The sequence below is a fragment of the Mycteria americana genome, chromosome 20 (genome assembly GCF_035582795.1).
Source record: "Mycteria americana isolate JAX WOST 10 ecotype Jacksonville Zoo and Gardens chromosome 20, USCA_MyAme_1.0, whole genome shotgun sequence".
Classification (NCBI taxonomy): Eukaryota; Metazoa; Chordata; class Aves; order Ciconiiformes; family Ciconiidae; genus Mycteria; species Mycteria americana.
In genome coordinates, this window is record NC_134384.1 from 2,474,875 (window position 1) to 2,502,182 (window position 27,308).

General features: G+C 57.2%; 1 protein-coding gene across 1 annotated transcript; it reads right to left on the reverse strand.

The window, feature by feature from the left end:
• Positions 1–71: 71 nt before the first annotated feature.
• Positions 72–27,308, reverse strand: MAPKAPK2 (MAPK activated protein kinase 2). The gene is made up of 10 exons (XM_075521534.1): positions 26,861–27,308; positions 6,264–6,403; positions 4,460–4,524; positions 3,640–3,719; positions 3,405–3,531; positions 2,830–2,905; positions 2,507–2,631; positions 2,136–2,221; positions 1,935–2,015; positions 72–1,631 (listed from the first exon to the last, which is right to left on the reverse strand). Exons 1-10 carry the CDS (start codon positions 27,107–27,109, stop codon positions 1,488–1,490), a joined length of 1,173 nt encoding a protein of 390 aa, XP_075377649.1. The 5' UTR covers positions 27,110–27,308; the 3' UTR covers positions 72–1,487.

A 27,308-nucleotide genomic window follows, 5' to 3' on the forward strand; every position in this document is an offset into this window, starting at 1 on the left:
GGCCACCCAGCCTGGAGCACCGGGGTGTTTCTTTGCAGCCACGCAAGCAAGGAGGAGAGACTGGGTGACGCATTAAGTGTCTTTAATCCAAAGGACTGAGGAGCAGACCGGGAAGATTAGTATAAGCCAACAGACAAAAAAAAAAAAAAAAAAAAGATAAAAACTGGTTTTTAAAACAAATTAAAATCCCATACAGTGTCTAAAAGATCACCTAAAAACTAAACATTGCCTTAAAAAAAATCTTTTTTTCCCCATTCAAACACATTTAACGCAGTGAAACATTGTGACAAATAATAATAATAATAATAATAATAACAACAATAATAATTCATGGACTAAAGACTTCAGAGCAGACATCCTGCTCCCAGGAGCGGAGGATCGCTCCCAGCCCCCCAGGAGCCGGCGGCAGGAGCAGCCCCCCCCAGCAGGACCCACGCCGGGGGTCAGCACAACCCCCAGCCCCAGCCAGGGAGGGGGCAATGCTGCCGTCCCAGCTCAAGCTACGGCCCCGCGCCACCTCCACCCCCTCCCCGTGCCACCCGCTTTTCCCCGGGGACCCCCAGGACAGCATCTCCCCCGGAGCTGGAGGCCGCGGGAGCGAGCGGAGGCAGCGGGGAAGCATCTTTTTCCCCACGTCCCCGCAGAGCGGGGGGATGCGGGGGGCACCGGCCTCCTGCTCGCACCTCGGCCCCCCCCGTCCACCCCTGAGGTCAGAACTGGATTCCAGGCACAGGTACAGGCTGCGGTGGTCACGGCGGGGAGAGCCACGAGCAGCTCCGTGCCCACGGACACGACACACACCCCACGCACAGACAGACAGCGACACAGACGGCACTCGCGGGGAGCCCTGCGCACCAGGCAGAGTCACGGCTTCCAGGTCAGGGAGGGGCTGGGGGTGTTTTTTGGCTACCGTGCTTCAAAAGCAGCAGTTTTCCAGGCCAGCGAAGAGGCACAGCGGCCACAGGGACCCCCCACGCCAGCCCTGCCACGCGCAGCAGGACGGGGGAGAAGGCAGCTCTCCTTCCCCGTCCCCCCCGACCCCCTCCCAAGCCCAAAGCCCATCTCTAGCCAGCATCCACACAGGGAACATGCTGCCTGGGTTTCAGCTCTACAGTAGTTTTTAAAAAATATTTATGTCATATACCCTAAAAAGGTCACCACAGGAATTTCCATGTCTTTGGAAGGAAGGAAGGAAGGGAAAAAAAAAAAATCAAAACTGTTTCACAAAAGAAAAAAAATCCAATTATCGGCGGTGTTCACCTACAGGACAAACCCCCCAGCCACAGCATGTGGATCTGACGGGGGAATCTTACCGCCTGCTCCGGAAAGGTCAGAAACACAGGTGAGTAGCTAAAAATAACTAGTCTGGTATAAATGTCTGAATTCCATGCGCTTGATATAACAGTCTGTCTCTTTTTGTCTTTTTTCTTAAAAAATATATATATATAGTTATTGCTTTCTCAAGGGCCAGCGGGCACAGGGCACCCTCAGTGGGGGAGCGCGGCGGGCTCGGTGGGGTTTGCTTTCTTCCGCCTCTTCATCAGCAAAGGGTTCGAGGAATCTTCGATTTTCTTGATCTTGATTTGTTCGTAGTCCACTCGCATGGTGGCCAGCGCGCTCGTCATCTCCTCCTGCGGGAAGGAGGCACAGGCAGCACCGTCAGCAAAGCCCCACGCGGGCACAGCCCTCAGCCCCCCGGGACCCCCAGGGCAGCTGCCCCCCTCTGACCCCCAGTGGGAACAAATTGCAGCAGGGGCTGAGGGTCCCACCACCAATTTTTCCAGCCCCCTCCCAAGTGCAGATCTCCCCAGCAGCCAGCACGCTTGCACCAAGCCCCAATGGGCCCCGTTTGCAATGAGAAGGCAGAAGCGGACAGTCCCCGGACGGCACCTGGGGTGCAGAGCGTTTCAGACAGCAGTGGAGAGAGGTTTTACCTTCACGTCCTCCCACAGATCCTTCTCCTCTTTCAACACGCGGCTGGTGTGCAGTGGGGTCTGGGGCACTTGCATGGATTGCTGCCGAGAGAGCGGAGGAGCATCAGCCAAGAGCCGCAGGCATCCCATCCTGTCCCCGTCCCTGCCCCATCCTGTCCCCGTCCCTGTCTTGTCTTGCTTCTTCATCAACCCTGCACTCACCATGATCCAGGGGTGGTTCATGAACTCCGTTATCGTCATGCGCTGGGTCGGATCAGTCTTCAGCAGGTTGCGGATCAGCTGCTTGACTGGAAGAGTTTGTGCACGGCTGGGCATTAGCAGGTCCCAGGGTGGCTCTCCCCGCACTCCAACCCAAGCCAGCAGCCCCAAAATGCCTGCACGTGCCTCCCATCCCCTCCGTGCCACAGACCTCACCCTGGTCAAACCCTTCAGCAAAACCCTCTCAAGCAAAGAGGCAAAGCTGCTGCATCATGCCCAGGCTTCCCCCAGCCTTCACAGCACTGCTGGACACAGGACTGACCCCAAAGGGAGACCTCAGCCTGGGGACGAGCCATCATGGGGACCACGTTTACCTTCCTCTGACACTTCGGACCATTCGGGGTTGGGAAACTCATACTGGCCCATTCGGATTCGCTTCTTCATGCCAGGCGAGATGGCCAGGCCGTGGTTGGAGTAGAAGGGGGGGTACCCGCACAGCCTACACCGGGAGAGGGAGCAGAGAGTCAACGCATCGCCCCAAAACCCTCCCCAGCAGCACCTGCGGGGCACGGGGCAGTGCCAGCAGCAGGAGCAGTGCAGCTGGGAAAGGTTCAGTCCCACCAGCCAGCACACGAGCTCAAAAGCTGCATCCCCCCTTCTCACCCCGGCGGGATGGAGAGGGACCCATCGGACTTACAAAATGTACATGATGACCCCGAGGGACCACATGTCGCAGGACTTGTCGTACTTCTCTGGGCCCAGCACCTCCGGGGCTGGGAAAGAGAGAAACAAAGTCCTGAGTCAAAGTGGCAGTGCCAGGCAGGAGGGTTCTGACCATCCCACGGAGCCGCTGGCAGCTCCACGCAGTCTCGGCAGCCCTGCTCAGACCAGTGCGAGCGCTGCTGCACCCGCTTCAGGCGACGCAGCACGGCAGGCAGCAGAGGCAGGAGCGGTGCAGGGTGGTGCCGCCTCGCAGCCTCGAGCGCAACGCAAGGGAGGCTGCAGCACGGGTATGCAACATATTGGTCGCGCACACCGACACCACGCTCAGAGCAGCACCAGCGAGCAGCAAACACAGCACCCACCTGCACCCAAAGCGGTCCCCAGTGCCAAGCATCCCCAGACAGTAGTCAGCCCCAACACCACGCTGCGACTGAGGCTCCAGGCTGGATGCAGAGGTGGTGGGCTGTGCATGGCACCGTCCAAACCTCCCCGGCTCTGCCCTCCAGCCCTGCAAACCTGCAAGCTCAGGCCCCCCCCCCAGCCACTTACCCACGTAGTACGGCGTGTAGCACGGAGTGGCCAAGGAGTTGTGCGTGGTGGTTTCTTTAGCAAAGCCAAAGTCCGTGAGTTTTAGCACAGCATTGGGCCTTTTGGAGGTGTACAAGAGGTTTTCTGGCTGTGAAAACACAGGGAAGAAATAGTGAGCAGAAGAGCCGGAGCAGCTTCAGCATTGCCACGGGCTAAGTGGGAGTCGGCATGGCCGGGCGAGCGTGCAGCGTGGTACCTTCACATCCCGGTGCGCTATGTTGATCGAGTGTAGGTACTGGATGGCTTCCCCAATGCTCTTCATTATCTCTGAAGCCTCTGAAGCAGCAAAAAAACCATCAAAAGGCTTTATAAGCAAGCTACAATGAGCACCACTCCCTGGGTTACTCTACAGACTAGGAGCCAAAGAGCATGGCACGAGGGCTTTCCTCTACCGAAGTCCCCCTTTCCAAGCAGGAGCCCCCCGGGTCAGAAGCCTGCAGCAAATGGGAGAGAAACTCCCAGGAGGAGGGACGGGGCAGGCTCCAGCTGCTGATCCCAATACCCAACTGCACAAGCCCCAAGCAGGGGCTTGCTCTGGGGTGGGGGAGGCTGACCCAGCCCCTGGCACCGCTAGGGACCCCAAATCTGCAGGGAAACCAGCTAGGAAAGCTGTCCCCCATGGGATGTGGGGGCAACGGGCTCGGGGTTTGGGTTGTGTGGACACTTTTCCTGGCCACAGGAGCAGAAGGGATGAGATTCATGAGATCTACAAGATCCACAGGACCCGGACTCCATTTTTGGAGGGGGGTGGGTGTTCCTGAAGGTCACTGAAGCCCTGCCTTTGCTGGAATGGGGTGGACAACGCACAGGGGCAGCCCAGAAAACATCCCCTAACCCTGCTCTCAAGTGAGCGTGAAAAGCAGGGCCACTTGCACCCACATTCCTCATTCCCCAAGAGCAAAACCCTGCTGGGGATTCAAAAGAGCGATTGAGGGAATGAGCTGGACCAGAGACACCCCTATCAACAGCAAGAAATGGTCCGAAGACGAAACCCCAGGTCCCCACATGCTCCATACCCCGTTCTGTGAAGGCCTGGTCTCCCCTGTCTTGAATTCGGCTGAAGAGCTCCCCGCCATCCAAGCTGGAAGAGAAGCAGGTGGCATTAGATGAGATGCTGCAGTGCCCGTCTCACGCCCCAGCACAAGCGGTACCGAAACCTCTGATGCTCAGCCAGGAGCTGCACAAGCTCAGCAAGAAAAGAATCCCTTCTCCATTCAAGCCCTTGAGTCAGTGCTTGCGGGCACGGGGCGTCTCAGAGCCTCCTCCTTCCAGAAATGAGCAGGGCAGAGGCTTCGTGCTGGCGGCGGCGATGTCGGGTGCAAGCGGACGTGGTCGTCTCCCCACCAGCCCACAGAAACACATTTACAGTAAAGACAGCAAACGTGGCTCGAATGTGGCGAGAGCACTCCCGGCACGCCTGGCCTCATTTAGCTCACAAGCCAACCACCTTGCCTGTGCGCTAACCCCGTGCAAAAGCGCTGAGCAAAGATCACGGCACGGGCAAGGTGTCAGCAGCACTGACATGGGCTCACCGATGGGGCGGGGGAGGCAGGGACTGAACCCCACTGCAGCAGAGCAAGCTCTCACGTAAGGTGTTGGAGAAGGACCGTGGAAACCTTGGCGTGGTTCCCTCCCCAGCCAAAGGCTCCCCAGGCACCCTAAGGAAAAACTCGGCTCCCAGAGAGATCAGGAGTGAGATCAGGGATAATTCTCCATAAGAATGGGGATAACGGTGCTTCCTGTCCCTGCCTTATCTAACTCCAGCAGAAACGGTTTCTGGCTTTCCCAGCGCAGAGAGCATCTCCTGCCAGCGCCCTTGACATTCGCTGGACATCTGCAATACAGATAGCGCGCAGCTGCCAGGGCCAACCGCTGCACGGAGCACACGAGGAGACACACCGTGCTCACGCTGAAAGTCGAACGCTGCCTTGTGACGGGCGTTACGCCCAGAGCAACCCTCAGACAGCGGGGAGCTACCGCAGGGACATGCTGCAGGGAGCCGTCGTTGCCCCGGGGACTCGTTTCCTACCATTCAGCTACTGCTTTCTTCCCACACAGGCAGATGTGCCACACAAACCTTTCCCATCCCCGGCTGCCCAGTGTCCCGGCACGGTTCTCAGAAGCCTCTTCCCACACAAGAGTCACTCGGGCAGCTGCTGTGCCGCTTGCCCCGGCGCTGCTCACGGTGCTCCTTGCACCCACTGCCCCCCCAGGCAACCTACCGGCTTGCCAGAGGAGAGGTTTTGGCAAGGAAGCTGCATCAAATCACAGCTGCGGTTGGGATGTGGTTTCAATACTTTCCCCTTCATTCCTCCTCCTCCTCCCCAGGTTATATCAAACATCTACCCGAATCAGAGTCGCTCAACTGCTGCTGCAAGAGGTGCAACGGCGTTAATAGATGCGTCAGCTCGGCTTGGCTGTGCGCTGCCCAGCAGACCCCACCGCAGGCTGCTGGGGTGCCAGGAACCCGCTGACTACCCCAACTTTCAATGGCCAAAGCGAGTTTGGTTATGATCTATCTGCAGTGAGAACCACAGGCCTGAAGCCTCCTGACAGCCAAGTGCATTTTCAGAATGACTCAGAGCCAGCGCAGCTCCCGCCGTCCCTCCAACGCCAGCGGTGCAGCACCTCTTCCAGGGCTTGCATCCCTACGGCTCGCAGGCTGCTACCCCCAGCACAGCATCTCCCTGGGGTCTCCAGCATCTGAGCAGGGGTGCAGGAAGGTGCTCACTGCCCTGTTGGCATCACCCCACCACCCCGCAGGGCTGCGGGTGCTCCGGTGGGGAGAGCCCACCCGCAGCGGCAGCGCTGGGGACTCACCACTCCATGACGATGAGCAGACACTTCCTCCCCTGGTAGAGGTTCTCGTAGACGTCCATGATGCGGACGATGTGCGCGCACTGCGATGCCCTCCAGTGCAGCTCCACTTCCCTGCGGGCCTTCGGGCAGTCCTGCAGCATCTGCAAGAGGAGCGAGACCCCGTCAGCCCTGAGCCCCCCCAGGAGAGCCGGGCTGCTGGCACAGCGCCCACCCGGAGAAGACGCAAGGGTGAAGGCCAAGCACGGGTGCTCTCTGCGGGCCGCATCGAGGGGAGCTCCGGCGCGCTCTGTGCAATGCCTCCATCCCCATCTAGTGGGAAGACCGTGAAGCCGCCTGTCCTCATAAGCTTCTTGCCCTCCCTTCCAAGGCTGGTAAAAGCTTACCCTGGCTGCCTGCCACCTCCCTGCCCTCTGAGATGCCTCCCCGGTGCCCAGCCAGCCTATGCCACCAACCAACAAGACTTCCTACTGCATTTATGAACAAGCTTCTGCACGCTGGTACCTACACCACCGCACCTTTGGGTGCCACCAAGCATCCTCGCTCTCCCCTCTGCAGACCCCCGGCAGCGCTGCCCACCCACCACCTCCCGTACATCAGCATTCTGCTCCGTGGGACTGGCAGGACCCTCCTGCTCTGTGCCCTTACGCACGGGCCAGGCACAAAAGCACCCTCACCACGGCTTCAGAGGCCACCAGCACCCAGCCACGCGTGCCTGGGGAGGGGACAAAGCTAACAGCCAGATGTTCCCTAAATAGCAGCTTTTCTCACAAGCAGCAGCAGCTCTTTAATGAGGCCCTCACCATTCCCAGAGTCAACTCACAGTTCCCAGGTGCAGGAAGGATTTGCTCGTCTGCCACAGACTATTAATTACCATGTTTGTCAGGATAAACAACCACCCTTAATTATTATACTCCTAAATATAGACCAACAAATGTGTCTATCTTCAGCGTAGTTCATTTTCCTTCCTGTCTCCGGCAGCTCTCGGGGCCGGGCTCAGCGAAACATCCCAAAGCAGGTCTGCACCTCGGTGCGGCAGCGGGCAGGGGCACCTGGAACTGCATCCCACCCCCCACATGCATTGGCAGGAAACACCGGGTTTGGTCATTTTACCAAGACAGACACAGAAACGTACTTCTTGCCTCTCTGCCCTCTCCCGGCCAAGCTCCCGGGGCTGCTTGGCAAAGGAGAGCACCCAGCCAGCAAGCGGAGGAGCGTCAGCCCCTGGGATGCTTCGCTGGCCTGGCAGGACCCGAACTGGTGCCCAGCACGTGGCAAGGACCCCCCTGCCGCAGAGGGGATTTCACAGGAACAAGGGTTAATGCTTGCTGCAGCCCCAAAAGACGCACACCGCCTCTTTATAAATGAAACGCTCACTGATGGCGCTTGCACGAGCCCCGGCAGAGTAACGGCGGTTTGCATTCCTGCCTGCAACAGCACTTGCCCTTTGCCACAGGGAAAGGGACAAACAGGATGCGCCCTTCGGCCACCCACCCGTAACCCCAATACTTGGGTGTTTGGTCACACCTCTCCCACCTCCTCGGCTCTCCTGCTTCCCAAACCCATGCCAGTGGACGGGGCACGGGGTGGCTTCCGGCATCAAACCATCTGGAAGCTCAGTGAAGACCGAAGCGGCCAAGCCACCCCTTGCACAACCGTTTGACATCATTTGCACCAACAGCCTTAGGGCCAAAGGAAGACAGGGCAGGAGGTTGGACAGCCCCTCCTTGCTCCTCCATTGCTTAATTACCCTAAAAACCGGATCCTGCCGAAGCCGTAAGCAAGCGCAGCGCCAGCCCCCCCCCGCAGCCGCGCAGGCAGGGAAGGGGCCTGGAGAAAAGCTTGGTTATTTGCAGCTCCGCTCTGAAGAGCCTGGCGCAGGGAGTCAGGAAGCCGAAGAGAAAAAAAAAAAGAAAAAACCCACCAATTTGTAATTACGCGCTGGGAAAATTGAACAGCAGGAAGCAGACGGTTAACATCATTCTGCACAAGACAAACAGGAGATATACAGAAATATATATCCAATTTTTAGAGGTCACTCAGAGCGCTTTTAAAGGAGCTTAATTGTATGTCTAATGAACTAGGAGGCAGCGGCCTCCATTACCTGTACCAGCACAGCCCTGATATTTGCTTTTGTACTCAGGCACCCGCAGGCGAGCAAACAGCTGCCCCAGTGCTCTCAAAACACCCCGGCTGCAATTCAGCTGCACCACCAGCCGGCCTCCCTCCGCTCCCCTGCCAGCCACGGGATGGAGAGGCAATGGAGAGGCTGCTCGCCCGGCTGGGAGAGGAGCAGATTAAGCCTCGTTAAGAGAATGATTTGGTCTATTTAGGAAATGTTCCCGTGGCAGGTGACAGCGGTGTGATGGGGAGCTGGAGGCCAGATGCAATGCAACGAGGCTGCGTGGGGAAGGCCGTTACCGCTGCAGGGGGATGCAGGAGGGACACGGCGATGCCCAAACCATGGTAGAAGCAACCCACAGGCCCAGCGTCACCCACCACACCCACACAACCTCTGTCCTGCCCTCGGCTCCCTGCAGCCGGGGCCGTGCGGAGCATGGTGCAGAGGTGGGAAAGCACCGTTTGCTCCTGGTCCAGGCAGGGCGAGGGCAGCGCTTCCACCAGTTTCTCCTCTTCAGGCAGCAGCCGACAGCTCCTGCAGCCGACGACTTTCCCTCCCGCTCCCTCCTCTGCTCTTCGGCCACAGTCAGCAGTGAAACCACCGGTGGGTGACGTCCTGGCGTGACAGGCATTGCTCCGGTCACAGGAACTCTGCATCAAACGTATTTGGGCGTGTGTGGTAACACTGCCCAGGTCCCTAATTTAGCTCTGGTATCCAGGGCAGAAAGATTTATATTTCTTGGCTTGCAACGAGGAGGCTGGAATGGGAAAAGCACCTTGTGTTTCCCTGAGGTTCAGCAAGGGTGAGCTGCCCCCCTCCCACCCCTGCCGAGAGTACCAGCCTGGGGACACTGTGCCCTCCCGCTGGCTTCAGAGCAGCTTCAGAAGCAGGAGATTTTGCAACCCGCAGTAATCCAGAGCACAATCCAGAGTTAACCCTTTGCAGAGGGGAGATGGCAGCAGATGGACAACCCGCTGGAAACCCTCAACAGCCCACAGCTGCTCTCAGTTCAGCTTTTCCATCTGTTATCTCCTGTTCCCCTTCCAAGGGAGGGCTCCTTGGAGATCAAACTCTGCATTATTTCAGATGGGAAGCGTTGCAATACCTGCTCAGCTCTCTCCGGAGCAGGAGCGGAGGGCTCCAGCACTGGGGCGGCAGCTGAGCCCAGCAGCCCAGGCACCGCAGCGGGCAGTAACCGGATCCCCGAGTTACACAAGCATCCCCGGGACAAGGGCAGCACTGCGGAGGGGACTCAGCCACTGCCTCTGAGCAAAACCAGGTGTCACACACGGAGGAGTCACGCGCGTTTCCCTTTACAGGCGCTTTAGATGTTAGCTTTGCAGCCGGCACGGGTCTCCGAACCTCCTCTCATCCTCAGAGCACACCTCCGCATCCGGGTGTCCCTTCGACACCGCGTGGGACAGGGGACAGCCGGCAGAGCTGTGCCGCTCCAGAGCCCTGCACCGGCCCATCTCCGCTTCCCACCTGCCCGCAGGAAAGGAAGGAGAGCCAGGAAAGGGCCACTCCGCCCTCATCGCAATTAGGGAGGAAATTCAGCTTTCAGCTGCATTTCAGCTCTCCTCGCAGCAGCTTGACACCTCCAAGATTTCGGCAGACGGCGTTTGCTGCCATCCTGTGCCTTGGCTCAGCCCAGCTCCCCCAGGAACCATTACATGCTGCGAGAGAAATTAGTTATGTGCAAAGCTAAACACGCTGATTAGCTTCACTAAAACCCTCAAGCTGAGGGCTCCGAAGCCAGCCCCTGCCCCTGCGTGCTCGGGACACCCGGCAGCAAAGCCTCCTCCCAGGCTCCCACATCAGCTCCAGGTTTTTCACCACCTTTGAAAGACAAACCCTGGAGGCGGCTCCTGAAAACAAAACAGCTCATCAGGGTGTCTGCAGGGGCATGGCACCCACCCAGCAAACCCAAACCCGGGCAAGCCACCTCTGCGGTGTGAGAAACGGGGCTGCAAACCGAGCGGGCTCCAGCCAGTCCTGCCACTCCCCGCGGTCATCGAAAACAAGCATCAGCTCAAATGAAAGGGCTGGGGGCTCTGTCCCATTCACTCGGCAGCATGTCGAGCTGAATTTCCCACCCGTCATCTCACGCCAAGCGCAGCGAAGGTGGGCGGGCACGGCGAAGGAAGGAAGACGACAGAGAATACAAGGGAGCTGGAGCCACCCGTCCTCACGTTCCCTCGCCCGCGCGCATCCTCAGGCACCACTGATTCAGTCTCGCCACCTCCTCCTGGGATGATGTGCCATGAATCACGGCGGGTTCACCCAAGAAGCTCCCTACTCTGCTGGCACGGCAGGAGGTCCCCAACGACACTGTCCCGCTGCTACTCGCCGTGGGTACCACCCCAGCCCCTCGGCGAGCCACGAGAACACGCTGCGCTTGCTCGGCTTGGCAAGACAGCCCTGTCCAAGAGCTTGCAAGGGAAAACTCACCTCCCACAGGCAATTTCCATGAAAACTGAGGATCAGGCACATACCAGCATGCCGAGCTGTTCATTTTCCAGGGCTGCCCCTCTTTGCTCTGGCTCCACGCTCACCCCAGGCACTCCAGCTGCTTTTGCAGGCAGGTTATTTTTATTTCCATGTGTATTTTAATCACACCCGATTCACCTCGGTTCCCAGCAGAGCAGCACACACCGCATGCCTTGCCTGTGCGACAACTGCCCCACCGACAACCTCCTGCAACAGGACCCACAGGAGCGTGCCCACGCCCTGCGTCACCCCAAGGAGCTCCCTCAGGACCTGACTGCACCACGGGGGTTAAAATAAACTGTTCTTAAGTTGCAATAAAAATAAACCTACAGTAAAGAAAGGCAGGCTGTCACCCTCCCAAGTTATCAGCAGGGAAGCAGAGCAGAGGTTTCCCTGCCTGGACTGCACACACGGGCTCCAGGTTCCCCCGACCAGGCTAACACGGGGCAAGGAGCATTTTTTCCTAATAAAGCAAAAGGGTTTCTCTTCAAAGGATTTGCCTCTTCTAATCTTTCCATGTGAATTGCTGGCCAACTGGCGTCAGCTGCTTAACACGTTTGTAGAGCCGGTGCTGGATGCTTTGCACATGCTGTTCCCACCTCACAGCGCCGGGAAGGCAAACCCCCATCGCCTCCCGCGCCCACCCGATGCAGCACAGCGCTGGGGGACCTGGTTTAAGCTGATCGTCTCCTGTGCGTCTTTTTTCTGCCCTCAGTGCCAGCACATTTGGGGAGCCCACAGGTAATCGCCCCACAGTCCCGAAGCTGCTCCAGTCTCCGTTGGAGACAGTTCGGAGGGAGCAAACAGCAGAAGGGCGTGGAAGCAGCAAAGCTTTGTTCCACTTTTACTGTTTATTAACTATGGAAGAGAAATAAAATCACGAGTCCCAAAGCCCATAAGAGGAATTAAGTTACCAAACGCAGGGAAATTCATAGTTCAATCACAATGCAGTAACGACTAAACGTGCGGCTCAGGAAACCTCCCCCACATCATAGCGGCTCTTAAATAAACCTTTACATTAACCCCATCCCCACTGCTTACATCCACCATGACCAGCAGCGCTCAGACAGAGGCAATGGGACTTTCCTAAACTGGGGATCATTTCTGCTCTGCCCATGCACACGGAGCTGCAGAAGGTCCCTGCCTGAAGAGCTTTAAGCCCCAACACACCAGGCAAAAGCCTCGTCCTCACGTTCATTTTACCTGGGGAAAGCCAGAGAGAAGAGGTGACGTGTCCGGAGGAGGAGCTGCGCCTGCGTCCTACAGCGTCCCACCCGCAGCGTGCCCCCAGCCTGCCATGCCAGGGTGTCTTTTTAGAAGGGTGGCTGCTGCTCCCTGATGGTGGCTTCATCAGGGCCTCACGGTTTGCAAGGCAGGACAGTACTAGCCACCAGCTACCTGCCTTCTGGAGGGACAGTGGCTGGTGCCGTCAGTGCCCAGGCAGATGCTGAGGCTTTGACCGTTCAGGCAGGACACGACCATGGCCGGCTCCGTGCATTAGTGGCTTCATCCTCCACCGCCGTGAACAAAAGGTCATCCTCCACATTCACTTGCCTCGGGGAAGATTGAGAGGTTGGAAAAAGCGTCCCAGCGAGAGAGAATTATTCAGATTAGACAGAGCTACAAACGGGCAGCAAGCCTGGAGACGCAATTCAGACCGAGCAAATGCGAACTGACACACACGCTCGAGCTGCTCAGCCGCATTCTCCAAGTCTGAGTTATCGGAGTGCTTGGAGGAAGACCCGGAGCCATCGCAGCGAGCGCAGGGAAAGCTTTCCCACCACACGGTTGGAGACAAGCAATAGGCCAGGCACGAAGAGGCTGCGTGCACGAGGGGCGAGCTAAAAACCCCGCCAGAAGCAGCCAGCGCACTCGCGGAGGCAGATGTCGGAGCGGGCAGCCTCGTCCCTGCTCCTGCGGGCAATTTTGCAACGGGGCGGAGGATGGAAATGGGGCGAGAGTAGAGGCAGCTATTGCACGGCACTTTCACAAGGAGACCCACCGCACCGGGGCCCCGCTCGCCCGCAATGGTTGCGCAACTCTCCGCGCCCCATGTGCTGCCAGCTCCCCTGCCTGCAGCTCCCTCCCACAGCGGGGGTCTGTGCCCATGGCAGGGGGATGCTCGGGACCCCCTGCCCCACAGCCTCCTCCTCCCCAGGGCATCTGCTGAGCATTTCCTCACCCTGCGACAGATGCAGCAGCTATTCAGCCTTTTCAGGCTGCAACAAAAGCCTCTCCAGGCACACAAAGGCGAAGAGCAGAAGAGAGGCCCGGGCTTAAATAAGAGCCACCTGCCAGGGGCCCGTGCCCCCCATGCAATCGGGGTGCTGCCCCCCAGCCAGCCCCACTCTGCAGAGCCCATTTCCCAGCAGCAAAAATATTCTTGGCACATTGATTTCAAGGAGATGAAGCTCTGAAGCGGGTGCCCAGGAGCAGTGCCCTGGATGCTGAGGGAAGGGCCACCAGCACGGTGGGGACACCAGGGACAAGGGCGTAGGGAGGGGATGGGAGGTGGCAGGCAGGAGCGGGCTGCAAAACTCATGGGAAAAGTCAAAGCAGGTAAATGGCAACAAGGCGGCAGCACGAAGCATCCCCGCTGGCTCACGGCACCAGCAGCAGGCTAGAGCTGGTGTTAAATGAAGAGAAATAAATAGTTTCAGTTTCATATATCTGAGAAAAACAAAATTAGGGGCCCATTCAGTCCCAGGTTTTTGTTTTGGGATCTTCTTCCCTCTTCTCCCCGTACATTAGAAGCAGCACAGGGTTTTGGTGACTCGCCTGATGCTCGTCTCTCCAGGAGGCACCGGGGCTGGCGTTAGGAGCCAAGATCTCAGTCCAGGCATTAGCCATGGTTCGCAAGGCCAGTGTGTCCTGCCACACAGGGGGATGTCCTGGCTGGAACGATGGAGCCACCACCCTGGCCAGGACCTCCAGGACCTCGCTGTGAATCCAACGGGGATGAAGGGGGTCACGATGGCCAAAATGCCCCAACCCAGCCCATGCCTTCCTACAGGCATCCGAGATGTCACGTCCCACCAGGAGCCACCGTGACGCCAGGCTGGGAGGTCTGGGCAGCTGCTCCAGGGCAGGGGGATGCTCAGGGACCCCTCTCTGTAAACCAAACCCCTGCATCCCCCCACGCCTCTGCTGCATCGCCCGCCAAGGACACGCTGCAGCCTCTGGGGCCTTTTATCTGCACAATACAAAGCGAAAGGAAAATAAGAAGCCACGGGAGGGGCGGCTATCTTCACGTGAGACATGGCTGCGGCCAGCGGATCTGCTCCACACACAACACCTTTACTGCCGCCTCCTTACAAAGCTTCGGGGCCGGGGTCAGCTCCTCCTTCCAACCCCTCCCCAAGCCCCATCCCTCGCCAGATTTCCTACTGGAGCTGCCGAGCTGGTGAACGGAAAAGCGCACATATGTGCTTTTATGATAGGAAGTGGTTGATATTCACAGGCATGATTAATACAGAAGTAAACACTAATGTAAACCATTAACTCAGCGCTGACCTATGTCCTTTGTACTTCCCTCCCGCAGGCACAGCTCGAAAAACCCCTTATCGCCGCACCGGCACCCTCGCTTCCCTGGCACGGCACGGTGCCGCCTCCGCCAGCCCTCTGCACCGCGGCCGGGGGCTTTCCCTCGCATGCCAGACAGACAGACCGGCTCAGCCTCCACCATGCAGCCCACGGACAGCATCAGGTGCTTGAAGCATCTTTTTGGGTCCCTCGCTCCATCAGCCTCACAGCAATCCTCGGGACAACCCTGCCTGACCCCACCATTATCTCCGACCCCAGGGACAGCTTTGAGGGGATTGCCCACACCTACATCCCAGAACTGCTTGCTTTTAAGCTGGAAGTGATTTAGGGGAGAGGCTCGGACCGCCCAGACCCATGCCTGCAAGCAGAGGAACCATGAAGCCATGCCAGAAGCCCCACAAACACCCTCTGCTTCCCGGCAGCCCAGCCTCACGCTCCTGGGCTCACACTCTGCCCAAAAATGAAGTTTCTTGGGGCTCGGCCCATGGGCAGGACCCCCCACGGGACAGACAGGCGGCTGCCACCCCTTCCCAGCCCAGTAATCCTGCCTGCTGCCTTTCAAAGCAGATCTTAGAGCAGTGTAAATAAATACATATTAAAATATATACATTTAAAGAAAGGGAAAAAAAAAAACCCAAACAAAACACAAAGCCATGTCGAGGCCAACCACTCTTGAAGCACCGTTCACCCCCGGTGCTGGAAGCGGTACGGCTTCAGGACGCATTTCTTCCACCAGTGCCAAGCCTGAGTAGGGTTTCATTTGCGTGCCCTCGAAGCTCGGTGACGACAGCATGTTTTGCACTGTTCTGCCCTTTCCTTGGCTGTTTGTTTAGTAGAGTTTCACCCTCGTCATGGACTTTGTCACCACCAGGGCACAGCAAACACCTCCCTGAGACGAGGCCAGGGATGCACACCCCAGCTGTGGTGCCCCATGCACCCCAGGTCACCCTGGAGGTGACAAGTCCCCCGACACAGGGGCAGGACACGGAGGTGGCAGCTCTGCCTTTGCCGGCCGATCCCTGCAGGACTGCAGAGAGGAGCATCCCGCCAGCAGCCGGGACCCAGGACATGAAACCCTGGAGGCTTGCGAGTGGTGCCAGTCTAAGGGGATGGCACTGCTTGCACCCGCAGGGTGAACCCGCGCCAGATATGATGGCCAAAGTGGTTTGGAGGCTGCCAGGGCCTTGGGGCTGAGACCTCGACTCTTCCCTGCGCAAGACAAACAGCTCCTGTGCTGGGTGGCTACCGCTTTTGTTGACAGCAGGGGTTTGTTTTGTGCAGGGGAAGGCCAGGACAGGAGCAACACGGGGATTTCATAACACGCCTTTGTCTGCACGGGTGCTCGGCGAGGCAGGGGCCCCATGGCCACCAACCACCCTCCCACCCTCCTCTCTCCACCTCTCACACAGCAGAACAGATATAAAGCCTCCAGCTCCATCAGCTCGGATGCAGTCAGATGCACGAGCCCATCTCCTGGCATGCACACGGCAGACGGTGCTCCGGCACGTGCGGTGCGGGGAGAGGGGCTGCTGCAGCTGACCCACAGCAAGGCATGTAACGAGAAGGGCTGCTAACAAAGGGGCAGAGGGAAAGGGGAGGATTGCACCCCACGGGGTGATTAAGAGCTGTTCAGCGGTATGCATCACCCACCACCCTCGCTCTCCTCCGCCATCTCCCCCAAACACCCCCAGGCAGAGCTGCTCACAAGAGCCGGGGCCGCTCGTGGCTCTCACTCGCCGCAGCCACCGTGCCCCAGCGAGGCTGTCCCTGCACCCCGGCCTGCTCTCCTCCTCCTCCCACCGCACGGCTGTTGCGCATCCCCAGCACCTAACAGGACCTGCAGAAGAGCTGGCGGGACCACCCGTTTGCAGTGAACCCACCTGGGTTAAAAGCCAAGTAACACTCCAGGCTTGAGACTCAACACTACCGATGGTCACACGCTCCCACTTTACCCACCACGGCAGTTAGTATTTTAGGGGAAATCTTGGACCTTGAAGCAACGCAGTGAAAGGCCAAGAGCCTCCTGCCACCCCGCAAGCCCGAGGGGCCGAGCAGGATGCTCCTCCTCCACCAGCCCCTCTCCTCTCCGCACCAGCCATCCTTAAACTCTTTCAGCCAGGAGGAAAACACAGTTGCGCTTCTATTTAAAAAAAGCCCTTCGTTGCATCCTGCTGGCACCTCATTAAAGCTCTCTGGACACGGTGGCTATTATTAGCACCCTCCAGGCTTTCAGCAGCACCGAGAGCCTCCGCGGCACCTGTTGGCAGCAGCCGTGCGGCCGCAGAGCCCGGGAGGTTTGGTGAAGCCCGGATGGAGCCCAGACCACCAGCATCCCCGTCAGCACCGTAACCTCAAAATACCTCAGCCAACAAGCGTGCAAAACTTCACGAAGCACCTGGGTGCACACGCCTCTGAAAACACCAGAGGAGAAACTTTCTCCCCCTGGGCATTACCGAGAGGGAAACGCCGGTCTCCAGAGGCTGCTCCCACAAAGAGGTCCTGCCCAACAGAAAACGGCACAGAACACGGGGTCAATAGCAGAGCTTTTATGCTCTTGCATCTTTTCAATATACAGCAAACACACACACACTCTGGGAAAGACTCACTGATCTTCTCATGGATGCCCAGTACCCCACTGCTAGACAGTGTTTACCAGCAGGCTCCTTGATTTCTTACCAAATACAACAGACAGCAAGTGCATTGGACACATTTTGCCTGTTAGACTAGAACAGAAAGGGGATAAAAGGATAAAAGCAGGGACATTTAAACAAACTAACAAAAAAAACCCTACTGCTGCTCCCCTGGCAGGCCAGGCTGTTCATCTTGGGCATTCCCATACCCAGCCTTTAGAAAGAAACCTCACCCGACAGACAGCCTTACAGACACCAGCTCATCCCAGGGCAGCGTTAACCGGGGTCCCCCAGGGAGCGGAGGCAGCCCAGGGCATGGGGTGGGCAGGGGGAAGCTGCTCTCTCCAGGCTGGCCGGGGGCTCCCAGGTCCTGCTTTGTATGAATTTAAGCTTTTTCAATCCTATTTATTCACAAAAAGGGCTTAGGGCTGGAGGAAGCCAAAAGAGCAGACAGGCCAGCCTTTGTGCAGCTCGGCTGCCCGCCCACCCGAGGGCTCCGGCAGCCCCGATGTTTCCCCGTGCAGCCCCTGCAGCAGACTGGAGCACGCTGGTAAGCGGCAGCGCTGGCATGGCCACTGCCCCTGTGGCCCCGCTCCCCTCCAGCTGCCCCTGCAAAGCCTGGAGCAATGCCTTGAGTCAGCAGAGCCTCCGTTTCCTAAGTGAGAGAGAGAAATTAAGTCTTCCATGGCCCACATGAACATCACCCCCATGGCATTACCCCTCTCTCTCCCGCAACGAAGTTCAAGGCTCTTTCCAAGGCTGCTGGGAGGGTTTGGATTCGAGGCGGGTACAAGATCCAGATGTTCCTCGCTGGTTAGGAGTTAAGTTACTAAAACCTTCGAGGCATCACCACCATGTCCCAGCCGAACCCTCCTTCCAGTGACATTCGCCTGGTTGTTTCAGTGCAGTCTTTGGGGAGAAAGAGTCACGAAAGGGATGTTTTGGTAAAAGCCAGAGGTACTTGACCTGCCAAGCACAGACTGCCCTTACTGCCAGAGTATGGCAAAAACGAGTTAACCAGCTACACCGAGAGCAGCCAGAAAACTCTCCTTGCTCTCACTAGCTGGACCCCACAGGTCTAGAGCCCTCCCTGCCCTTCAGTTCCTCGAAGTGAAGCCCAGACATAGGAATATCAGCCAAAAGCACTGCACGCTGAGGCACACTGAAAACATCATCTTCCATGAACTCCTCCAGACCGCAGCAGAGGGCGTGAGCCATAGACCTGCTCCGAAGCTCCCGCGGAGCAGCTCCAGCTCCCAGCCCTCCTGCAGCTGCCCAGGAGGTGCTGGAGCTGCCGCTCAGCAGCATGCAAAGACCACATTTTAATCCGTTCATAAACTCCTCAGCATCTTACTCACCCAGGCTTCATCAGCCCAGTATTTGCATCTCTAACAACACACACCCGAGGCCGGCCTGGCCGTCTCCTCCAGGAGCGAGGAGCTGGGGAATAGGAGCACCAGGACAATTCCAAACCCCCCAGGACCTGGAGCGCTTCCCTCACGTCACAGCATCTCACGTCCTGGCAGGGAACCGCTCTTTATCAGTGGCTCTTCCTCACAACAAAAGATACTGGGAGAGTCTTCCCCAGAGTGGAATAAGCAGGGCGGGAGGGGAGACAGGGAGGGAGACGCCAGCAGTCCAGCTCCAACGTAAACGCACGGACCCTCATGCTGGGAACAGGGCCGTTTCTTGCAGGGAAAAGCACGGAGAACAAAAGCAAAGGCCTTGGCAAGCCTCTGCCGAGCTCCTGGGCCAGCAAGGGGGAAGATGTCCTCTTTGGGAGCCTGGGCAGGTGCCCAGCCAAGGGCTGCAACACCCCCAGGCTCCCCAAAACAGCCATGCCCTCGCACCAGCGCTGCTCTGCCTGCAGCAGAGGAGGTACCCACCCAAAAATGCCGGATTCGCAGCTCCAGTGACTTCCAGGAGATAACCCGGGTTTAAACTTCCTGGCAAGCCCTCCCTTCCCAGCACCGCAGCAGAGCCACTTATGCAAGAGCCGCCCAGGTCTTCTCAGCAATCTGCCCAGTGCAATGGGCAGTGAGGTTGCGAAATGGCTGAAGAGGAAGAGAGAGTCACACCAGAGCCCGGAGGGGACCGGGCTGGCGGGAGGAGGCTGTTACAGGCAACGATGGCTCCCGCAGCCCGGCCATATCAGAAAGCAGCGGCTATGGAGCTGCGGGGCCATGGGAGCCAGTGACGGGTCGCTGACACCGTCAGCGGGGCTGCCTGCGAGCGAGCACAGCCCCTGCCTTCTTGCTAAAACAAGCGGAAATATAATACGTTAAAACCGTTCTGAAGCAGTCTTAAACACTGAGCTGGTAGATGAAATAAGGCTGTCATTACTACTGAAAATAAAAACATATCCCACTTAGCAGACCAGCTCGCTGCCTTTTTTTTTTTTTTTTTTTTTAAAAGTAGGCTGAGGACAACATGCATACTTTCTGGTTTGTTTGGATCCGATCGCATCTGCTTTCCCCCCCGAGCCCAGCCAAGATGCCCAGGATGCCATCCCCATTTCCAAGCAGAGCCGCTTGGACCCGGCTCCCACCCACACCTATGGGCGTGAGAAGCAACAAGCTGCGGCTACTGGAATTGCAGGCTGACGGGATACGCTGCCAAATTTCCACAGCAGCCCCAGCTTGTGTTCCAGCCACATTTCCCTGAAAACATACATTTGGCAGGAGGTCCAAGGAGCCTTTCAAGAGGCTGCCCTAGCTCAGTGCCATGTACCGGGGCCAGAGGACACTGGGAGGACAGCAGACGGGGCGAGCGGCTGCTCCGTTTCTGAACGCTCAGCGGACGATGCTCCCACCCGTGTCTGCCCCATAGAAACCCAGGAGGTGCTGTACCCCTTGGGATGGGGACAGCATGGAGTCCCGACCTGCTGTTACACAGATTTAGCCTGTTCCAGCACAAGACGCATACAGCAACAACAACCCTGAGCCCAATTTACCCCCCTCTTCTGGGGCCAGCAGAGCTGGAGAGGTTGAATTCAAAAGGAGCGCCCAGGGGAGCTGGCTGCAGCCAGGGGCCCACAAAACAAGGCAGCAAAGTTAATTATGATGACGAAGGAAATGAGTCCACCCCTCCGCTGATCCCAAACCTATAGCCCAAACCAGGCAAGGAAATCTAGCAAGAGCAGAGCTGCAAAGTCCCAGCCTGGCTGGGCGCCCCAGGAACATTCAGATCTGGGTTTGCATTTTGAACTTTATCTCTAGTTTAGGCTACAGCTCGCTGGACAGCCAGGCACATAATCACATGCAGCCCTGACGCCAACGGCTTAAATAATCTCATTACATACGACGGCAAACGCTGTGCCAGCTGCAGACCGCTTGAGCCAACGTGCTCACCTGCCCTCTCCGCTGGGACAGTGTACTTCGTCGCAGCAAAGCAGTGCACCGACATAACGCCCTAATTCAGGGGAAGATGCTGTCATCCTCCCCAGCAGCATCAGCCTGAAGACAGAGCCGCAGCAAAGCTCCGCATGCTCCCAGCAGTGCTCAGAGAGCAGCTGCACCAGTACCCCACCCCGTATCCCCCTCCCGATGGCAGGTACCATCCCAACACCTTCCAAATGACAGCATCTCCAGCAAACCTCGTGTTTCAGGTCTTCTCAGGTCAGGGGGATCTACCAGCACTCACGGACTTGCAGCCGTTAGTCCCTTCCCGAGGCCACGAAGGAAACACTGAGTTAATGCAACCATTAAACCTGCCAGTTGCTATAATCCCTACCTCAAATTGGTAAGATCTTAAAAGGCTGAAATCTTTGAAATGACTCAGCCACGAGGTACAAAGAAACAACAGCTTAAAAGGCTGTTAAAGCTCTCTGCATTCAGACTCGCTCTTGCGTGCCCTGCTCTAACCCCCGCACGCTGCTCCCCGTCCTCCTCCATAGGGGAACCAGCCGTGGAGACGAGAGCCCTCTCCAAAACAAGCCTCCAGGCACCAGTCACGCACACAGTCCTCGTGCCAGCCAGAGCTGAAAGCAGAATATATTTTAGCATCCTGCAGCCATGAAAGACAAGGGGCATCCACAGAGGGGATGGGACCCACTTTCAGTGGGATATGGGTCTCAGGGGCTTTTAAAATCCAATGCCAGTGTCGCCACCAGAGATGACCACGATGCTCAACAGCTCTGGACCACGCTGAAATGCTGGCTCAACATGACTGCCCAGGCTCAAAACAGGTTTCTTGGAGAGCGGTCAGGTAAAGCTGCGTTCCCATGCCAGGCTCTGCAGCTGGTGGAGGGATCGCCCCGGTCCTTGCGGAGCTACCCCCCAAACCCTCCCTCCTCCAAAACCAGCCTGCAAGCTCAGCCGGGTCCTGAAGACCCTCTCCCAGTTCCTGCCTCACCTCTGCTGCCTGCACCCCTGCCCACAAAGTCAGGAGGAGCTGAACGGCACAAGGCAGACATGGGGCTGCCTGGTGGCATCTGGCAAAAGCGGGGCCCCAAGAGCTGGCCCGTGCCGGGCTGCGGCAGCCGCCCTCGCCCGCTGCAGACAGCCCCGGCGCGGCGGAGGGGAGGCAGCGCGTTATTCTTGGAAACCAGGAGGTGAGGTCATGCTGCCTGAATGCTGCAACTTGAGGCCAGACGCGCGGGGCCAGTTGTGCTTGGAGAGGAGCCTGACTTCTGCAGTGGGCCGTCTGCGGGTCGGGAGGCCGGTTACGTTCAGAGCTAGCAGGAGGAAAGGACTTCTTAATGAAGGAGGGCTCTTTCCTCCCAGGCTCTCAGCAGAGAGTGCAAACACCAGCAAAGGGACAGGTTTTAAAATAGCATCAGCTACTGCCTCTGCTGCAGAGCCCTCGGACCACCCCAGTGTGGGGCACGTGAGCCCACCACAAAGGCTCGGGAGATGCCAAATGCCAAACCCAGAGCCACACTGCTCCCCGTGCCACAATGACGGCCAAGCAGCCACTTCCGACCCGGCCACTCCTCCGGATGCCTCCCACGTACCCACACCACCCTGCAAGCCCGTCAGGAGTTCATTCCATCAGATCCCAGAGCACATCCTGGAGGTTTCTGAGAAGACAGGAGTCACCAATTTGCTCTTTCAGACTTCCTAGGCAGGAACTTTCTGGGAGCTTTCATCATCGGTGCCTACCCATCGTCCACCAAACGCACTAGGAGACCTGGCTCTCAGGCTGCACAGCTTCAAATTATTATTTATACACCGCTTTAAATAAACGCAGTGCTTCGGAATAGGCAACACGTGTCTGACAAAGCTCAGCGCCCGCTCTCCACCCGAAGGCAGAGCCAGCCCCTCCGCAGCCTGGCAGACAAGCGCTGTCCTACACATCGGGATTTCCCGACACAGGCGCTGGCAGATGGCAGAAACCTCGCTGAAGGCCAGCGGGAGCTCAATGTGAAAGATAAATTAAGCATTTTACCTGGCTGTATTTGGCTATTAAAGCACACACAGAGGGGCTGTATTTTCATCCTGCGGGACGGCTGCCCGTGAAGGATTCATCCCAGAGCAAGCAGCTCAGCTCCTAAGCCTGGTCCTGCTTCTGACGGGCTGCAAGACTTTGAGTAAATCACTGCATCTCAGTTCCCCATCTCTGAGAATGTGGGAAACACTGACCTTCTTTTGCAAGACCTATGATTGATGGCATTAGATTATTATTAAGAGGAAGAACCCTGCCACTTCTTGAGCATGTGCCAAAGCAAAAACCAAGCCCCCGCTCCCAGGCTGTTATCAGTCCATCTCAGTCGTAGGTTTGACTGCTCAGAACATGTAATGCATTTAGAAGATAATAAGGCAAATCCTAAATTGTTTAAACAAACTCAAACCCCAAGTCAGTAGACTCCTTTGGTCAATGAGATAATAAACCACTGCCTTGGAGAAGTCCCAGTGATGTCACTACACTTTCCACAGCTTTTCAACCATGGCTTGCACAGAAGGCTACAGCGAAGACATTTCTGGTTATATAAAATACATGGTAGAGTTTAAAAATAAATCCCCCCACTGAGAGAGGAGCAGAAGTACAGCGGACACATGGCGAGTTGTTTCCCACGAGCGTGAGCCCAGGATCTTCATCTACTCCATCATTTAGGGGTTATTTTTCCAGCTGGATTTTCTGGGGGACAAAGCATTTGATCTCAAATGAAGCTGCAGGAAGCCACGGGAAACAGGGTGTTTTAAACGTCTAAACGTCTCTGTAAAGAACCCTAGCCATGAGGGCAGAGAAAGCACGAGGCCACCAGCTACACGAACATGCTCATCCACAGAGCTGCTCAGTTATCAGCTACGAGACACCAGCCCTATTTCCACGACAGGCATCTTATAAGAATAATAAACCACAAAAGTACTGGGCCCCTTCCTCCTTCTCCATCAGAGGAACCATCGCTCACAGATTATCTGACGAGGCTGAGAGCGAGACTGAGATCGTTTCACAAACATGCCCCAAAGCACCAAGGATGCTCCAGAAGCAGGGCTGCCAGAGACGGGGCAAGTTTGCAAGCAGTCTCCACGGCCCTGCGAAGCTCTTCCAGCTCTTCCAAGCTCACCAATCCAGATGAGGATTTCCTGCTTTGAAGTTGGGGTTAGGAGTGAGGTTTGTTAATTTGTTTTAAAGGAAACCCGCTCCACAAAGAGCTCCATCAAGTGACGCGTACAACAGAGGAAAACTTGCCACCCGCTATTACTGGCCCCCGCTCTCTGGTCTAGCTTACGTGCAATTTCCTCACCAAACTAACAGAGCCAGCCATCAACCCAGTATCTTGCCTCAAATTAGTCTTAGAAGTGGAATGTGCAGCAGGCAAGACAGACCTCGTTCCCAGCCCCACCGTCGCAGCCTGCGTCACTAATGCCAACAGCCTGACCACAACGAACAACGCCAAGTCAGGTCAGCGGTGACCTACATACAGCAGGCTTTACAGAAATTACAAGCCTAATTTTGCCTAATAATAAATCACACCAAGGTACAAGGAAGAAAGGGGTAAGAAACCACCTAGACCTTGCATTTCAGTTCCATTCATCACCTCTCCACGAACTTTATGTTCCCACCCTGCAGTAAATCATCGTGCATCAAACAGGGTCAAGTCATGGGTGACTGGGACCGTCGGTAGCCTGCTTCCCACCAGATAATTCAGAGATGCCACGCGTCAGGTATTGCTCGATACCAAAAAAGAAAATAAAATTGGGGGTGGGAAACTAGCAAAATAAACGATAATGATCTATAAAAAAAAGGAATATCTCCTGTTTTCACCTAGGTACTACACTGCAAATAAAACTACCGTCCATCAACACGCACACATTTTATTTAATGATGCGTCTCTGCCATGGACTATCACGCTGGAAGGAGAAGAAAATTGGCTGTAACATTTTCACTGCTGCTGGAACGGTGTCTCCAAGCTCACACTCTCCCAGAGCACTGAAAAGTTTGCTTAAGCAAAGTGACTCTCAGCAAAACCCTAACCTAAATGCACCTTTCTGTTTGGGAGAAAGAGGTTTAACAACATAGGAGTTGCTCATGATCCAAGAGGAAGCTCAACATAACAAGAAGACACCGCTAATATCAGGGAGGGACACAACTGTTTCCCTCCAGTGGAGGGCTGCATTATCATACAAGATTTTGGAATAGTAAATGTAAAGAGCAATGTTCCAAATGGAAAGGTTTGCTGCACAACCAAAGCAGGCAGCACAGAGAGATTTCAGCTGTGGCTTCTGGCGATGGGCCATCAGGATTCTTTTAGGCATCATCTGAAGCATGACAACTCGATGCAATCACTTCTGCGGATCCTGCTTTAGGTCATCTTTCCACACTGATGCAGCCCATGAGTAATTCAGATCCAAATACCTCTCCACAGGTCTCTAACAGAGACGTTATCCTGGCTGCATACCAGAGGAGGGGGTAAAGTCAGCTTGCATCGCATCTAGGGCGGTCACCCCCGCCGAGTTTGGGCTCGGCAGTTCAGTCCAAATATAATAATCAAATAACCCAAGCCTCTAGCTCACACTCACGGGGGCAAGCCGGGTACACACCGGCTCGTCCAAGAGCCCAAACTCACAGCGTAGCAGTTTTTAAGGGGCTGGAAGGAATCACTTACAGTAGCAGCTGTGCCGCTCTTTGAAAAGCCAGAGACGCGTCCAACCGCTCAGCTAAACTCCTCTCCCCGGCACGGACGTGTGAAGAGGCCGGGGCAGGGGACAGAGGGAAGACGACCAACGCTCTTCCAAAACAGAGATTCAGCATCGAATATACCTCACCCTCCAAGAGCCGTGCAGACGCTCTGCACCACCCTCCTACATTACAACGCGAAGTCCTGTGCTTCAAGAGGTTTTTCAACACGGCCAAGGAACCAACACAACTCGTGGCAGTAAATCCTGACCCCATCTGCTGCACCGCGCTCTGGTACGGGCAGGGTAACGGCACGAACCCCAGGCCCCAACCGTCCTGCCCGTGCTGGGACAGAGAGGAACCGCTGGTGTTCAGTCTCCTCTGCCATCCTTCCCCTTTCAGGGCTGCAAAAGGGAAGTGCTGGAATCTGCGCTTTAAATACTTGAGTCAACTGCAGAAGCGAGGAGGAGCCCGTCTGTCAAAACAGAAGAGGATTTCACTAATTTCCAACCAAACGAGGTGACAATACATGTCGTCTTGGAGTACAACGCCGTGCTGCTCACGAGAAATACCTGCATTTCCAAAGGAAAAGTCAAACTTTTATGGTTCAACTGAAGCCCCCCCTCCTTAACCGCAGGGGTTCAGCACCGTCCCTTGCCGCACCACCCCCGCGGCGTGACTTGTGCCTCCAAAGCCACTTGTTCATTCATTCATTCAGGTTAGGAATCCCAGATACCAACAGATGGGCAGCTCTAAAAACAAGAGAGGTGGGGGTTACAGATTTAGGTGGGTTTTTTTTTTTTTAGCCTTCAGAGTTCTCAGGGTAACGCCGAGGGTTTGAACAGCTCATGTGTGGGCGCAAATTGCATCGATGCTAGAGAACGCGGCGCTCCCGCCAAGCAGACTGCCTGTACCCGCGTCACCCAGCGCCGCGCTTGGCATGTCGTGAATCCATTCAAACTTCCCAAAGTCCCTCTGGCAGGGAGACACCCTCCCCTCTTCACCCAAAAAGCTCATTTGAAAACAAGGAAACCGTCACAGCACCTAGCGTGTGCTAAAATACACCTTTGCAGCCACTATTTATCTACGCGTCTTTCAAACAGAAGCAAGTTACGGACAAGGGGTGAACACACCACCACTGAAATATTCCCCGTCCGAAGCGGGGGATGACAGCCGCTCGCTCTCACGCGCTGTTTCGTACAGCCGGAGCCAGGAGGGACCTGCCATCGAACAGGGACACCCGGGCAGCTGCCCGCAATTACTCAAAGTGCGACGAAGCGGCTCCGCGCAGGGAACCCCACGTTTTGAGATGCAAACCCCGTGGGGTGACTCCGGCCAGGCCGAGGGCTCCTCTCCACTCCGGACCCCCCGCGTGCGCTACAGAGATGTCATTTCGCTTCGTTTCACATTAGAAAGCCGGAAAGCCACGTCTCGGTGCTCTTAATGGGGAAAAAATAAATTAAAGCATGGCGGGCCGGACGGGCAGCAGCCGGCTCCATTGTCCCACCGCACGCCCCGCTCCCGGTTACCGCTGTCGCTGCCCGTTTTCCCGTGCCCGGCCCCCCCCCGGGACCCCCCCCAGCAGACATCTTCCATCACTGTCAGGCAGCGCCGCCGCTGCCCGCTCCTCCTGCCCCTTCCGCAGCCCGGCGGCGGGGCGGGGGCAGCCCGGAGCCGCCCGCCCGTCCGGTCCCCGGCTCCCCCTCCCCCGCCGCTCCGAGGGCAGCCCCGGCGGGGGGGAGCCCCCTTCGCACCTTGAGAGCGAACTTCTCCCCGCTCTTCTTACTGAAGATCTCCAAAACTTTCCCGTTGATGCCCAGCCCCAGCACTTGCGTGGTGACCTTGTAGTCGTCCGTAATGGCATTCTTCCGGATCTGCAGGCCGCCCTTCACCGGGAACGGCGGCGGCCCGTGGGGGGGAGCGGCGGGCGGCGGGGGCGGCGGCGGCTGGGGCGGCGGCGGGCTGGGGAAGCCGGCGGGCGGCGGCGGCGCCCCGGAGAGCATGGCGGGCGGCGGGCGGGCCGCGCCGGGCGGGCGGGCGGGCTCCGGGACTCGCGGCCGGCGGAGCCCCGCGGGAGCGGGATGGGGCGGGGGGTTGAAGCAGCGCCGCCGCCGCCGCCCCCCGCCGGTGCGCCCCGGCCCCGAGAAGAGCGATCGCTCCGGTGCGGCGGCGGCTCCTCCTCCTCCTCCTCCCGGCGCGGCG

Coding starts and splice junctions, on each gene's coding strand:
- MAPKAPK2 (XM_075521534.1), bottom strand. CDS start 27,109: ATGCTCTCCGGGGCGCCGCCGCCGCCCGCCGGCTTCCCCAGCCCGCCG. Junction 6,404..26,860: donor GGGAGAAGTTCGCTCTCAAG/GTGCGAAGGGGG, acceptor CTCCTCTTGCAG/ATGCTGCAGGACTGCCCGAA. Junction 2,632..2,829: donor GGGGTCATCATGTACATTTT/GTAAGTCCGATG, acceptor CTCCCGGTGTAG/GCTGTGCGGGTACCCCCCCT.